Source organism: Lissotriton vulgaris, chromosome 12 (assembly GCF_964263255.1).
Source record: "Lissotriton vulgaris chromosome 12, aLisVul1.2, whole genome shotgun sequence".
NCBI lineage: Eukaryota > Metazoa > Chordata > Amphibia > Caudata > Salamandridae > Lissotriton > Lissotriton vulgaris.
In genome coordinates, this window is record NC_141700.1 from 574,646,435 (window position 1) to 574,663,320 (window position 16,886).

General features: G+C 42.1%; 1 protein-coding gene across 2 annotated transcripts in view; it reads right to left on the reverse strand.

Annotated features, from left to right (window-relative positions):
* LOC147677777 (fatty acyl-CoA hydrolase precursor, medium chain-like) overlaps positions 1-16,886 on the reverse strand; it is a 239,784-nt gene that overhangs the window by 109,332 nt on the left and 113,566 nt on the right. For both annotated transcript variants that reach the window (XM_086945434.1, XM_086945435.1), the window contains exons 7-8: positions 15,616-15,729; positions 2,027-2,122 (exon numbers count right to left, since the gene is read on the reverse strand). In XM_086945434.1, the coding sequence (XP_086801560.1) occupies positions 2,027-2,122; positions 15,616-15,729 (210 nt within the window). The remainder of the gene's footprint in view (positions 1-2,026; positions 2,123-15,615; positions 15,730-16,886) is intronic.

The following is a 16,886-nucleotide window of genomic DNA, read 5'->3' on the forward strand; positions in this document are numbered from 1 at the left end:
GCACTGAGAAGTGACACATCGCTGCTTTCACGCAGCCATGCGTCATTTCTCATAAATGAGGCCCAGGATCTTCACCATCCTAGCAATCCACCCACAGAGTTTTCAGTGACTTCCTAAGGCTTGCACATTGGTATTGGGGTATTGTGGTGACTGAATTACAAAACCTTGCACTAGCAGTGCTCACAGTGATGGGGATCGCTAGTATTTGTAAGGTACTATTGGCTGTACTGTTACCACTGGTACCAAGTGTGAGTAAGATAATGAGAGCTTTGCCGACCTTAATGGTTACACAGTAGTAGCACTACTTAAAATAATTGAGTACTGTTAAACTTTTTGCATTTAAAATCATCAATGCTCGAAAAAGGTTGTTTTTGTTAAAGACTGTTTAATTTCCAGACAGTTACACTGTTAAAGGACCAACATTTTTATTTTTTATTTAATGCGATTTTATATAGTGCGAACATTACCCAAAGGTGTCAGAGCGCTTTACATAAGAACCAGTTGCGATACATAAGGACTCAGAATTACGTGTGTTGCATAAAAGATACAAACAGAAAAAAATTGCAAATGTACAAGTTATAGTCCCACAAAGAGGAGCACTCAAGGAAGGGATACGAATGGATATACTCTAAGAGTCACATAGGTATGGCAGATAGTACAAAGGTCTACTGCATATACTAGTGATTAGAGTTATCTCAATGTACATAGGGAAGGGATACGAATGGATATACTCTAAGAGTCACATAGGAATGGCAGATAGTACAAAGGTCTACTGCATATACTAGTGATTAGAGTTATCTCAATGTACATAGGGAAGGGATATGAATGGATATACTTTAAGAGTCACATAGGAATGGCAGATAGTACAAAGGTCTACTGCATATACTAGTGATTAGAGTTATCTCTATATACATAGGGAAGAGATACGAATGGATATACTCCAATATTCTCATAGGAATGGCAGATAGTACAAAGGTCTACTGCATATACTAGTGATTAGAGTTATCTCTATATAGAGATACACAGCTAGTCCCTTGGATTGTTGTGTGCTGCTGGATTACTTGATCCAATTTGTATAATGCAGTCAATCTCCTCTGGTCAAAAGGGACAAAGGCCCTCATTATAACTGGCCTAGTAAATGGGCCAGATTTTCTTCATCCCCAGAGTTACTGATACTGGGGGTACTGGTAACTGTCTGACACATTGTGAGTTGGACCCCGTAGGAATACAAAGAAATGAGGAATTACCAAGTAAATCAATAATTCCAGGACTGAGTGTCCCCGTAATTATTGGTTCTTGAGCTGGACATTTACATGGAGCTTTTAGAAGGTAAAATCTCCATGTAAAAGTTAAGAGAATGGATAGGGCCGGTTAAAGCTGTCTGCACATTTCAGACGTGTGCCCTGCTCCTTTCGTTATCCACCTTTTATAAAACGCTACCAGGGGCAGCACAAAACGACAGCTCCCATCACTGTTGTCATTCTTTATTACCCTAAAATCAATAGGCTCCCAAATATTATTTAATTTTCCCCAAAACAGCAGTTATATCATAAAGGAGTCCACCATGATTACTGGCTGCTTTTACCTGAATTATATTTGACTTTGCTAAGCATTAACATTTCTTTTGAGATGTTTTTGAATCCAGGTTACGGATAAGGAAGACCCCTCACCCCCATTTTGCTACAGCATTCAAAGTACTTGTGTCCTCCAATATAGGAAATGCTTGCCAAACTTATGTTTTGATTAAAGTTTTAAGGGAATTTGTTTCCCTTATATAGTAGAGTAAACATGCAAATTCTGACACGACCGGCAGGTTGATCCAAACTCTTTAAAACAAAATGTGCTTTTTTATTTTTGCCCAGTAGATACTAGTGGTAGATATCTCCTCCCCCTTCATTCTGTGGAACTGCATTAAGATATGGGGGGGGGAAGGGAGGCATAGCTTGCTTAGCGCTGAAAGGCAACTGGGGCCCGCAAGTAGATTCTGCCCTGTCCTACTAAAGCTTCCCACTGACCAGCCACCTACCGTACTCTTTAGGATCTCCTCCTCAGTTTTCTTCCTCATGCAGCTTACAATCACAGCCGAATCAGGTGAGTCACAGCCAGTCGAATTAGCAATCACCTGTAGGTGTTTACAGAAACAAGGAGACATCATTTATGATTAACAGGAATATGTCTAAGTTACACTGCTACTGCATTGCTATGATCTAAAATATCAAATGGAATAGAAAGATGTGCTCAACGATGTAAAATCAACAAACTGTGAAGGAAAACCCCAAACTCAGAACCATGTAGTTGAAGAAAGCCTAGGTTTGCTCACAAGTAATCCTCTCATTTCTAAATGATGAATATTACCTCATTAAAATTAAGAGCTAATTTGCAAAGATTTGGCATAGGGCAGCGCTGTAAGTCTTTTTGCCGCACTGTCCTACACCAAATCAAAAGGACAGGAATGCACCATATTTCAAGATTTCTGTCCTTTCAGCCAATGCCGGAACACAATTTGGTGCCTAGTGCCAATGCAGGCACCCTTGCACCATGTTACAAAGGATTGTTTTTGTGCAGGAAGGGACACTTTACTTCACGAAAATAATCCATAAAGGCAGTTCCTTCTTTCTATGTGTGCTGCAGGATTTTTAGATTACTGCCAAACTAAGGAACCTGCCAGGAAGAAGAACCGGGAAAGCTGGAGGAGTACCGCCGGTGTGCTGTGTGCTGTTGGGGTAGGCTTGCAGTGGTTGCTTCTGTCTTGGGCAGAGAAAGGACTGGACCTCCCCACGCAGTAAGAAACAAATGCATCACCTCCTCTCCGGTAAGGAACCAACGCATCACCTTCCCTGAACAGCAGTAAGGAACTGACGAATCACCTCCCCCGGAGCAAGGAACTGATGCATCACCTTCCCTGTGTGTAAGGAACCAACGCATCTCCTTCCCTGTGTCCCTTTTTGCTTGTGGTTTTGACGCATCCAAGGTATTTTGTGTGAAAGTGTTGCATCTGCAGTTTGCTTTCAGCAGAACAGTTTCTTCCTTTTAGATTTTTATCGTTTTGGCCTTATCTGGTTTAGATAATGATTGCTTATTTTTCTAAACTGATGTGGTGTCCATTTGTAGTATTTTCACTGTATTATTGTCTGTGTTCACAAACGCTTTGTGCCTCTGATACAAGCCTATCTGCTCGTGCCAAGCTACAAAGGGGGTGAGCAGGGTTTTTTTTTAGAAGTGTATCCCCCGTAACCTGACTAGGAAGAAGGGTACCTACTTGGACAAAGGTGCAAACTCTTGCCAACTAAAGACCCCCATTTCTAACAGGGCCCAATAAAGTTGGCCCTCATAAAATGTGGAGCAATAGCCTTACAGCAGTGAAAAATAACTTTAGAAGTTCTCACTGCCTGAATTTGTAAAAGTACACATGTCCCACTTTTTAAACACCCTGCACTCTTCCCTGTGAGGCTTTAGGTACTACCTGAGGGGTGACTAATAAGTATTAAAAAAATGTTTGGGCTTGCCAAAGGTTTAGTTTGCTAGGTCAAAATGGTAGTTTTGACCTAGCATTTGAGAGGAATTCTTCAGTGGGTGACATTTGAGAGGAATTCTTCAGTGGGTGACACAATGAGTTCTACTAGTAGCATTTAATTTACAGGTCCTGAGTACATGAAGTACCATTTACTAGGAACCTATAAATAAATTAAATGTACCAATCAGGTGTAGTTCAATTTTCCCTTATTTTAGGGGAGCGAACAATCACTCTATCACTGGTTAGCGGGGGTAGCGCAGAGTGGTAACGCTCACAAAAATGAGTTCAGCAAAAACATTTTCCAATTCAGCAATGTTGTAACACATTTCAGCACTAGAATGAACCTTGGTCAGACGAAGAACAGCAGTATGGTATAGAAATAGACTAGACACTGCATGTACACCGATAACATGTGCAAATGAAAGTGAGGAGCAAATTTGCTTTTCATCCAAAGTGGAATACTAAGCATACGTACTAAAACCTTGAGACAAGGCTCCTATGCAAGTTATATGTTATATCTTAACGTAGTGCACAGCAGGTCATGTTCATCTGAATCTATGTTGGAATTACAATCAAAAGTCCCACACATAGGTCCTAAATGTTGTCACTGAAGGATCCAGCTAAATTTGAAGCAGTGTTCAGAGCTTGTTTCCTGCAGTTATTAGTTATATCCCCAAATTTGAGAAGCCAATGTCTTCAAAGCCAGTGATTGATTTTTGATGATCAGATCCTATAGTTTCTGATAACATGCATTCACTGTCGTGAAACAGCCAGCGGTTACAGTTGAGCGCCTCTTAGAGGGATTACAGGATTTTGATTTCACCTAGCCAGTGGCTACCATCCCTCAGTCACTAGGTCCAGGTGTCCAGAAGAATCAGGAGTTGGATGCAGGGCTCTGGGAGACACCATATGTCCGCCTGAAGTGTTAAAGCTAGTAATTGTCAGTGGCAAAATAACGTGATAGCAACCTCTTATTACAAGTGTCACAAACCTTCAAAGTGGCTGAATAAAGGAACAAAATACCTTAAAGTCAGGACGAATGCTTCCACAGTAAGACGTAAGGCCTGTGGGTGCCACCTACTGGTGGTTCAAAGGAAAAAAATGAAAACGTTTCAAAAATTGCCTTTTTATTCGGTTAATGGTGAGTGCTCTAGAATCAGAATGACTTTTTACCTAATGCGCTCAAAATGATTTCTCTATTCCTTCTTAAACCACAGTTCTATCCCTTACTCTGCATAATAGTGTACTTCACTCTAACATCCTTTTTATTTGGTATGGAAATAGCTGAATTTTGTGAGTACTAAGTTGGGAGGATGATCACCCCCACAAATTTAATGTTTTTTGTAGGCCCTGAGACATTGCAGGTATGCTCTATGCCACCGTTATCAACTTTAAGGAAATCATTGTACCCATTTTTGGATAGAAATTAATTGATATTGTACTTTAATACCAAAATATTGCTACTTACATAAGGGCTGCAATGTGTCCTTGGGTATAGAGATCACAAAAAATACATTCCTTTCAAAACAAGGGAAATTGGGACGGAGGCGCGGCACACTTCAAGATGGCCACCTAGTCCAGAGCTCTGTGCTGCAGCGGGTATTACCACAATGTTTTTTGTGGTTCCAGCTAACATTTTGGCCTGAAAAGGATACCTTCATGCATCGGAATATCCACTCAATGAATAAATATATTGGTATAGCTTCTTCTCCTCCTCTGCTGTGAGAAATCTTCAGATTTATTATTCCTCACATACAGCCGCCATTTTGTTTTTTCTTCCTGAAACTGCGATGGCGTTTTTCTCCTCAAAGATATTCTTTTGAAGTGACTTTCTCCATGTCTAATGATCCCTGTTTCTTCAGCATATATAGGGGTTGGCTTTAGCTTTCTCCCTTAATTTGTATCCAGTGGGGGTGCAATGGTCGCTTTACTTTACAGATTTGATGCAAGTGTGTCTTGTGACTGTTGTGGGGTGCTGTGCAGCCTTTCTCAGAGCAATATATATATATATATTGCAACACAACAACTTTTACCTTCAAAAGAAGTTAGCTCGAGCCCAAATTCATCAGCGTGAAGTTTTATTTACCACACAGAACGCCAAACAACACCCGACGCGTTTCGGTGCAGCCGCACCTTGGTCACGGGTAACAGTGTTTTTCCCATCACAAGTTTTAAAGTAAAATGTAATCAACCAACATAAAGGTAGGACTACTTGTCCTCACACGAGTGTATGTTTTACCACAGTTTGGCGGCCAAAACAATTCATTCTAAGTAACCAGTTTCAATACGAACTATGATAATGACATAATTTGGCAACTGTAGAACAAGCCCACTGGGGCTCAATTTCATGGTGATATGATATAATATCGCGCTCAGGAATTTAGTGCATAACTGCCCACTTGGGCAGTATTGAATCACAATAGAAGCACTGGTTACTTAGAATGAATTGTTTTGTTCAGTATTGAATTTAGTAACAGCCAGAATGTAATGCCATTTACTTTATTATGTTTACATTTCTCATAACGAGATACTCGTATATCATTGTGGTAAACAGGATGTATAATTATTTGCATTTGAACTAAACACATTCAAATATGGCCGCCAAACTGTGGTAAAACATACACTTGTGTGAGGACAAGTAGGTGTGGCAGGGTATACTCAGACATGAGTCCCTTTCTCACTGCACCGTCAGGATTCAAGCAAGCCAGGCCGAAGAAGGCTGAAATGCCAGAAACCGGTCCCCGGTAGCTTGTCTCCTTTCTGGTGAAGAATTGGCTTGGAAGTTTAGTCTGCCCTGTCCCCATGATGCACTGGGCCAGGGACAGACTGATTTGCATATAGCCAGGTTCTGAGCTGGGATGGTGCAGTGAGATAAAGAACGGTGATGGATCAAGCCCTGATCTTTGGACTGGGTAAGAGTGGTCTGCTTAATTCAGACACTCTGTTCATCACCACCCCCTTTTCTGAATCGATTTTGGCCACTATAGGTGTGGCAGGGTATACTCAGACATGAGTCCCTTTCTCACTGCACCATCAGGATTCAAGCAAGCCAGGCCGAAGAAGGCTGAAATGCCAGAAACCGGTCCCCGGTAGCTTGTCTCCTTTCTGGTGAAGAATTGGCTTGGTAGTTTAGTCTGCCCTGTTCCCATGATGCACTGGGCCAGGTACAGACTGATTTGCATATAGCCAGGTTCTGAGCTGGGATGGTGCAGTGAGATAAATAACGGTGATGGATCAAGCCCTGATCTTTGGACTGGGTAAGAGTGGTCTGCCTAATTCAGACACTCTGTTTATCACCACCCCCTTTTCTGAATCGTTTCTCAGAGCAAGACTGATATTCTAGCTGCTCCTTAACTCCTTTACCCTTACAATTTTTTCTTTTGCTCTTTTCACACATGGGTAGGAGTAAAAAGATGCTTTTTATTGGCAAGAAGTCTACAGTTCATGCTTCCGGGGCTTATTCACTTCATACGATTTCTAGTTCTTCTCTACACAGCACTGGCATGATGTCACAGTCTAATTCTACGTGAACAGAGGCTTCGCCAACCTCCTCTATCAAATTGAAAACTCCATCTTCAGCGAATAAATGCCTCAAACAGGATCCTCCTTCTCCACTGAAGTGCACCTTTCCTATGTCTTTGGACACAGTTTTGGAAGAGATTTGTGCTCTACGTCCATTTATTGAGGAAACTAAGTCGCGTCTCCAAGATCTGGATACTAAATGGTCATCTATGGAAGCCCGTATATCGGTGGTGGAACAACATGTTGGAGAGGTACAGGACATTTCTGCCAAAGTCGTTACCTTAGAGAAGGAGGTTCTCCTGTTGTAGAAATCTGCTGAAGAGCTTGAGAACAGGAATGGGCATAACAATCTTCACTTATATGGCTTTCCGGAGGGTTTGGAAGGAGATGATCTGGTAAACTTCTTCACTATATTTCTTCCAAAGCTTCTTGACCTTCCTGCAACTACACACTCAAGTATCCAGCATGCTCATGGATTGGGTCCTCGCTTATTCTCTGCTTGTGCTCCTTTGAAGTCACGAGGTATGATTCTTCTATTTCTCAAATTTACAGACCTTTTACAAATTCTGAATGCAGCTAAACTAAAAAAACAACTGTTATGGTCTGGCTATAAACTTTTTATCTCACAAGACGTCTCTTCAGCACCAGCCAAACGTCGGAAGGAATTTCTTGATCTTCGTTCTGCCCTAAGCACTCCGGGTGAAAGATATGGGCTGTTTCATCCATGCCTGTAAGTTACCTTTCAAAACAGAACCTCTAATTTTGAAGATCTGGTAGACCCGAGGAAATGTATTCATTCTCCACAACGCCAAGGGAAACTGCTGGTCCTTGCTCCATGGCTTCTATACCCTGACTTTTTTCTTCCTTATGATGATTATGCTTGATCTCTGATAATGTATTCTGTTCATTCTCCCCTTGCAGGTTGTTCTTAATTTTTGCTGCTTAATATGTTAATCTTTTCTCTTTGGAGGTTGTCTCTTTCCAGGTTGTCTTTAATATTTGACTTATAATATGTTGACTTTATGTTTCTCTTTTTCTACATGTTTATACAGACTATCTTTTGAAGATTTCTTGTGTATCCGTTTCCTGCTAGTTTTTTTTACCATTCCCCATTGTGGTATGTTCTCCCTGATTGGACGTGTCGTCTTCACCGGCGTGTTGCTACTCCTTGTATCCTCTTCCTGTTCTCCTCTGTAGGTACGTATTACAGTCGTCAGTCTTCTTTTTACCTTTATTTGCAGTCATTTATCCTTTATTATGGTTGACATGTACTGTCTTCTCAAACACCCTCTCCTTTTTTCTCTTTAACTCCTTTACCTCCCCTATTTTTTCTTTTCTCCCTTCTCTTCTCAGTATTCCCTCTTTTCTTGTTTATTTCTGTTGATCGTGTTTTTTTATACATTGTTCAGTTGATCCACATTCAGAGTTGTATCCTGGAATGTGAAAAGATTTATTAATCCCATAAAAAGACAGAAACTACTTTCTCATTTAGCCTCCTGTAATCCAGATCTGGTTTTATTACAAGAGACTCATTTGACAGAATTAGAGGCTTTAAAGCTTAAACAGAGTTGGGTTGGTTTAGTCCATGGGTACCCGCAAACTTTCTCTCGGGGGCCAAATTTACAGTGTGGTTTGTGTCCGAGGGCCGCACCGGTGGGGGCAGGGTCAGTGGGGTAGGGGGCAGGGCTAGAGCAACAAAAAAAACTGTGACCATGAGGTTGAACACAGGTCCCAGCAGGGGACGCCTTCATCCACTGAGCCACCAGACCCGACATAAACACATCTCTCTTTCTCTCTCCCTCTCCCTCCCTTTCTCTATCTCTCTCTCCCTTCTCCCTCCCTCTCTCCATCTGTCTCACTCACTGTCCCTCTCCCCCTCTCTCTCCCTGTCTCCCTCTGTCTCACTCACTCTGTCTCACTCCCTCTCTCTCTCTATCTCCCCCTCTCTCCTTCCCTCTCCCTCACTCTCCCTCAATGTCTCCCGCTCTCTCCTTCCCTCTCCCTCACTCTGTCTTCCTCTCTCTCCTTCCCTCGCCCTTACTCTGTCGCCCTCCCTTTGTCGCCCTCCTCCCTTTGTCGCCCTCCTCCCTCTGTTGCTCTCACTCTGTAGCTCTCACTCTGTCGCTCTCACTCTGTCGCCCTAACTCTGTCGCCCTCCTCCCTCTGTCGCCCTCCTCCCTCTGTTGCCCTCCTCCCTCCCTCTGTCTGTCACCATCCTCCCTCCCACTGTCTGTCACCCTCTTTATCCCTCCTACCTCCCTCTGTCTGTCACCCTCCCTCTGTCTGTCACCCTCTGTCTCCCTCCTCCCTTCCTTCTCCCTCCCTCTGTCTGTCACCCTCTGTCTCCCTCCACCTCCCTCCCTCGCTCTCCCTCTGTCTGCCTCCCTTTCCCTCCCTCCCTTGCTTTCCCTCTGTCTGTCTGCCTCCCTTTCCCTCCCTCCCTCGCTCTCCCTCTGTCTGCCTCCCTTTCCCTCCCTCCCTCGCTCTCCCTCTGTCTGCCTCCCTTTCCCTCCCTCACTCTCCCTCCCTCACTCTCCCTCCCTCTCCGTCTATTTACCTCCTTCCCTCCCTAGCTCTCCCTCCCTCTCTCTCCCTCCCTTCCCTCCCTCTCCCTCCATCTCCCTCCCTCCCTTTCCCTCACTCTCCCTTGCTCTCCCTCCCTTTCCCTTCCATGCTCTCCCTCTCTCTCCCTCCATTAACCTCCATCGCTATCCCTCCCTCGCTCTCCTTCCCTTGCTCCCCCTCCCTTTCCCTCCCTCCCTTTCCCTCCCTCTCTCACTCTCCCTCCCTTTACCTCCCTCCCTTGCTCTCCCTCTGTCTTAATCCCTTTCCTTCCCTCCCTCTCCATCCTTTTCCCTCCGTCCCTCACTCGCTCTCCCTCCCTTTCCCTCCCTTGCTCGCTCTCCCTCGATCTCCCTCCCTTTCCCTTCCTCTCCCTCCCTTGCTCTCCCTCCCTTTCCCTCCCTCCCTCACTCTACCTCCCTTTCCCTCCCTCCCTTTCCCTCCCTCACTCTCCCTCGCTCTCCCTCCCATGCTCTCCCTCTGTCTCCCTCCCTTTCCCTCCATCCCTTGCACTCCCTTGCTCACCCTCCCTCTGTCACCCTCTGTCATCTCACCCTGCCTGTGTGTGTGCCCGGGCTGACACAGCTTCCTGGGGACACACACAACCGCACCAAGCACTTCACAGGTCGTTTAAAGACCATTTGCATGTTAATGAGGCTTTGTTGTATTTCACCTCTTAGCGCTCCTGCAGCTCCACTCTATCAGTGGAATGCCGGGCCCACACAGAGCAGCAGAGTCTCTCAGAGTCGCACGACGTGTTTACAGACACTCTTTAATTATTTTTTTTTAAACACGGGTACGATGTCTGCAAGGTCCACGGGCTGCCAAGGAAGGCTTGCTGGGCCGTACTATGAGTACCCGTGGTTTAGTCCTTGTTTCACCTACCTCCAATAAAAAGAACGGTGTCACTATTGTATTTCATAAAAGGTTAAATTGTTCTGTTGTTTCTCAAGACATAGACTCGGAAGGTAGATGGTTATTAGTTATGTTACTTATTAACAATATTTCTTTGACTGTACTTAATGTTTATCGTCTGACTCAACCAGACTATTCCTTTAGGCAGAATATTACAAAAAATGTATTCAACATAAGGATGAATTTTGTGTCTTAGGAGGCGATCACAACCAGATTGTGGATCCATTTATAGACCGCAAATCCCACATTCAATTTATCCCTCATAATGCTCATAAGCAATTTCACAACATAATCTCTCAGACACACCTTATAGATTCCTGAAGTTTATGTAACCCAGATGTAACAGAGTATTTCTTTGTCTCTCCTCCTCATGGCTCCCTTACATGATTAGATTACATCTTTCTCCCTAAACACATATGCCAGAAGTTCATCTCTACAATTGAACCTTTTGTAATTTCCGATCACACCCCAGTGATTGCAGACTTCGATTTGCTTCAATCGCAACCCAAGTCCTCTAGGTGGAGGTGCAACAATTTCTCTTACAAGAACCTAACTTTTCTTCTTCATTTAACTCTTATACTGAAGATTTTTTTCTCTTGAATGGTGATCCAAATTCCACCCCTTCATTGATATGGGATACATTAAAAGGCTTCTGCTCGCGGTTTTATTATACATTTTGTTTCCAAGAAAAAGAAGAAATCTTGTGCTCAGCATAATGTCTTATTAACTAATATTAAACGATTGGAGCATCAACTTTATTCTTACTCCTCTGGCTCTAGTTTACAAGAACAAGTTTGTGTAAAATTGGATTTCAACAAATTAACCACTGATAATGCTTCATCTATTCTTCGCAGCGCAGTGCCCGTAATTTTGATGGACGGAATAAAGCCTGCAAGCTTTTGGCCAATTACCTCAAAGCTCGTAAAGAATGTGTGTTAAAGGATTCCATTCAAACTCCAGAGGGTAAACATAATTTTAAAGAACAGGATATTTCAGATGAATTTGTGACTTTTGATACACCAGAATCCCCTGCTTCTGCCTCTTTGATTGATACTTATCTTGCCCAGGTTCCTCCTCCTATCTGTGGAGATCTTGATTTTAACGCTCTTGAGTCAGATATTCCGATATACATAACTTCTAAATCTCTAAATTCACTTAAAAAAACAGAAAAATCCAGAGCCAGATGGATTTACAGTAGTTTTATCTACACTTCTAAAATGTATTACTTCCTAAACTAATACATCTTTTTCATTATTTCTGTAATACTGGCAAGGCAGATGGTATGTTTTTTAGAAGCTACTTGCTTGATTCATAAGGAAAGTTGTGACCCAAAGTTTTGTAAGAATTATCGCCCTATATCCCTTGTAAACGTAGATTATAACACTTTTGCTAAATGACTTGCTTTATGTCTTGAACCCCTTTTGCCTATCTTAATCGGTCCAGAACAATGCGGCTTTGTTACAGGCAGATTAACTTCTGATTATTCTGGAATGTTTTTCAATGTCCTGAATAAAGCCTCCACTCTTTCTTATTCCCTGGCTCTAGTATCTCTTGATACAGGGAAGGCTTTTGACAGAGTCGATTGGTCTTTCTTATTCAAAACCCTAAACTGACATAGTTTTGGCCCCAACTGTATTTTTCTTATTTCTCTGCTTTATTCATCCCCTACTACCTCTGTTTTAGTTAATGGTCTTTCTTTCTCAATTTTGTCCTTTACAACAGGGAGTTTGTTAGGGTTGTCCTCTTTCTCCTCTCTTATTTGTTTTATCTCTTGAACCTTTTTTGTCTCATATTCATCAGAATTCTTCTATCTCTGGTTTTATTTATGGAGAGTCACATTTAAAATTGTCTGCCTATGCAGATGATATTTTGCTTTTCATTTCTAATCCTGAAACTTCCATTCCCTCTCTATTGCAAGAATTTTCTGATTTATTTTAGCCTTCTGGCTATAAAATAAATCCTGATAAAACAGGAATTTTGCCCATTAACAAATTCTGTCTTAAACACCATTTTGATTTGATTGGTTTTCGTTCGAATAACTCTAAAATTAAATACCTAGGCATTTGGTTTAATAATTCCATTTTTAAGTCAGTTAAATCAACCTGAAGGAAGCCCTTTACCGTATTTTTAAACTTTTTAACTCTTGGAATCCTCTTTTTCTTACTTGGTGGGGTTGTCTTGATTCTACAAAGATGATGATCACTCCTATTTGACTTTATATTCTTTCTATGGTACCTATCTGTATCCCTTTTATATATTTTAAAAGATTGAATTCCCTCCTCTCTAAATTCCTATGGCTCGGTAAAATACCTAGGATTTCTTTGAAGCTTCTCAAGAAATCCAAAGGCAATGGGAGAATAACATTTCCTGACTTTCAGCATTATCATAAGGCTTTTTCCCTGAAGCAAGTATCCAGATGCCTTCTCACAGACATTACACCTTACACACCTTTATGGGTTAAAATAGAACAATCTCTTCTTGCTCCTTTTTCTATTAAGGAGATTCTCTCCTTTACTACGAAGACAAATATCATGTCTCTTCTGCTATTTCTTCACACGTGTTCCTTATTAAGACCTAATTGTCAACCACTCATTTCAACTTGAGAATCCTTCCTCCAATCTTTTCTTTTGTATAATCCTCTTATTACTATTAAAAATAGACCTTGATATAGGAAGTCTTGGAGACTTTGAGGTGTCATTTAGGTCTGTGATATGTTTGACGGTATGATCCCTTTTTCTTTTCCTCAGTTTCAAGTCCTAATCCAGCTTCAGAAAAAAACACAGTACAGAAACCGCCCTCCTCGCCGCAACAGACAACATCCACACCCTACTGGACAAAGGAGAAACAGTACTCTCAGCGGCGTCCAACGCTGTCTCTCACAGCACCCTAATATCCAGACTCCACGATGCAGGGATCCAGGACAAGGCCCTCGACTGGATCCGCTCCTTCCTCTCTGGCAGAACGCAGCAGGACAGACTCCCCCTTTCCTCTCAGACCCTACACCAACCACCTGCAGAATCCCCCAGGGGTCCTCCTCAGCCCTACCCTCTTCAACCTCTACATGGTTCCGCTCGCCCCCATCGTCAGAACCTACAGATTCAACATTGTGTCATATGCGGACAACACCCAACTCATCCTCTCCCTATCCAACGACAACTGGTGGCCCCCGACATCGGAAGCCCACCCACCCCCACGGACCACGCACGCAACCTGGGAATCATCCTGGACTCGGAGCTGAAAATAGACCGCCAGATCAACTTCGTCTCTTCCTCCTGCTTCCACACCCTTCGCCTCCTACGTAAGACCTCCAAATGGATCCCCCTCGAACACAGAAAGACCGTCACTCATGCCCTGGTTACCAGCAGACTCGACTACGGCAACGCACTGTATGCCGGAATAAACAAAAACCTCACCCGCAAGCTACAGAACATCCAGACTGCCACTGCAAGACTGGTCCTCAACCTGCCTAGACACTGCCACATCTCCCTGCACCTGTGCACACTCCACTGGCTCCCCATCGAGATGAGAGTCACCTTCAAGATGCCCACCCACGCACACAAGACCCTCCACGACAGCGGACCAGCATACCTGAACAGTCGACTCCAATTCCACACACCCCAAAGGACCCTATGATCAGCCCAGCTCTCCTATGCCGTGGTTCCCATCATCCAGAAAAACTAGATCGGGAGACCGCTCCTTCTCCTTCCTCGTGGCCAAATCCTGCAACACCCTTCCTCTCCACCTCAGACCGACAACACCGCTTCCCATCTTCGCTTGAAACCTCAAAACCTGGCTCTTCAACAGACCTCCTCCTTGATGGACTGGAACATGCACCCACCCCACCCACAGCGCCCTGAGACCCTTATGGGTGAGTAGTCACGCTTAACAAATGCTTGATTGTCCACATTCTTTCTGGCAAAAATCTCAACTTTATGGAAATAATTCTAGATGTCTTTTACTCTCTCACCTCTCTCCCCTCTGCTGCTCCCCCTCCTACAGTTGAACCTATTTTAAGAGTTTTGCTACTCTTTCCAAAGGCCTCCTCGATATATAAATCCCTTTCCACTTCAGATCCTGTTCGCTCTAAACAAAACTAGAGCTTGCTTGGGAAGCGGATTTGGGTTGTGTATGGAACATTGAATTCTGGAAAAAAATTTGGGCAAGATCATTAACAGTTTCTATATCTGCTTATACTACTCCATCTATGTTATTTTTATATCATAGATTGTATTTCACTCCCCTATCAATAGCCAAGTTTTTTTCACACAATAAAGACGATTCTTGCTGGTCCTGTAAATCCCCTTCAGCTGATTTGTTACATCTTTTATTTTCCAGTCCAAATGTTGCCTCCTTTTGGTGCGATGTATGGTCTCTCATATCCAAAATCTTTACCATACACATACCCCTGGCTAATAATATAATTTTTGTAGGTAGTTTATCAGATTCTTTACACCTACCCTCACATAAGAAAGGCCTATTTGATCTTATGTTAGCTTTAGCTTTTCAACAAATTACTTCTTACTGGAAATGTTCAGTTAAACTCTCAGTCAAGTCATGGTAGAATAATGGATGTTACTATAATAGACTGATTATTGCTTTTGCCTCCTCATATAATCCAACTGTTAGTTGATAATTATATTGGTTACCACTAATTACCTATTTGAACATGGTTGCAAAAAAATATGTTTCTTCTAAAAGTTCTGAACATTTTCAACCTCCGTGAATTGTTGTTTCTCTACCTTTTTACTCTAGATAATATTCTTTCATTATTATACTGCTTTTTGATATGTTAATATCTTCTTAATTTGGTATTAGTATGCAATATTACTCTATCTTCAGTTTCTGAATTATATTATACTCCTTATCTCTTCCCGCCCTCCAAAAATGTAAAATTGTAAACAGCGTTTTACTCTGGTTAATTTTGCCTTTCATATCTGTTGTTACTTATTTTATGATAATTCGTTTGGCTTCCTTTTGTAATTCTCTTTCTTTCAAAAAATCTTTTTAAACATAAAAAAACAAGTCATATTCATTATCTTTGATGCATTTGACGATTCCAGGGGCTCCATAAATATGTCAGCAGGACATATACCATAACTTACCCTTTTTGTGGCCGCTATCATTTCTTGATCGGTACAAAAAACACCAGGCATTAGAGCCGCTCCACTCTCAGAAATGGCTTTGTGAAATAAACCCTTGGACAGTGGGGACAACAGCTGCAAAATACACAGGCAAACATACAAAATCAGAACGCTTATTTGATCATAAACTTCGATTACGTTTCCAGGTCGCTATTAACATCAGAGCCTGTATATAGCAAAGTCAGAACTGTGTTACTTTCGAACATCTGACAGTTAATCAATAGGTTTTCCTGTAATCACCTTGTCTATAAACTGTTAATTATAAATTAATGATTATCAACCATTATGTTGTCTCAAAGTATGGCAAATGCAAATGAAATCTAGCAAGCATAAAAGAACTGCAACACTTGTTCCATTCGTAAATCACTTACAAAATTAGTTTACATCAATCTGTGGTTAGAGAACAATTCTAATTCTCTGAGTACCTTCTTAATGGCTACAATAATTCTTTCAGTTACTTTAAACAGTGTATACAAAATATGATAACTTTACTTTAGTTAATCCATCATTTAATCTGACATAGTGCGATATCGTAGAATAAATTTGCTCAGCGATCACACAAACGAACAAATCGTTTTGTAGAGGGAGAACAGCTAAGAATTAATACAGTGAGAGTGTGTTTATATAAAACCAGAGCTCTATCTTTCGTCTATTTTATGATATTCTAGGTTAAATAAATTGGGTCCCATCTATTTGATTTGCCAATGTTTCATTCGTGTTCTTAATAAGCCATTCCACAAGATCACTATATCATACTGAACTACATATTGATTTAAATTCTGTTCTCCTACTTTTCATGGCCAGCTGTCTGAAATATTTTATTGAATTAATGAATTCAGCCATGCACAATGTCTCTAGAGATGCTAGGACTGTTAACTAACCATAGCTCCATCTGATGTCATAGCCCAGCTGAAGGAATGATAAATGTAGGGCACCCAAATCCATTCAGAATCCAGGTTCTAGCAGAGGAAGGCCCAACCCTCGGGCTAAACCTACGTCCCCCAAGACTTTGGCCAACAGATCCATTGCGGACTCTCCATCATTCCAGCAACCTGCATCAGGGAGGTGAAGCTGCCTGTCATAGAACAACCCACAGCCATTTGGATAGCAAGCAGTGAAGCCAGACCATAGATCAACATCATAGTGTTCAAGCTAACAGAGTCCCTGTTCATTGATAACCCCTGAATGATAATAACGGGTGCCAAGACCAACAGGTCAACTGGGGGGTACTT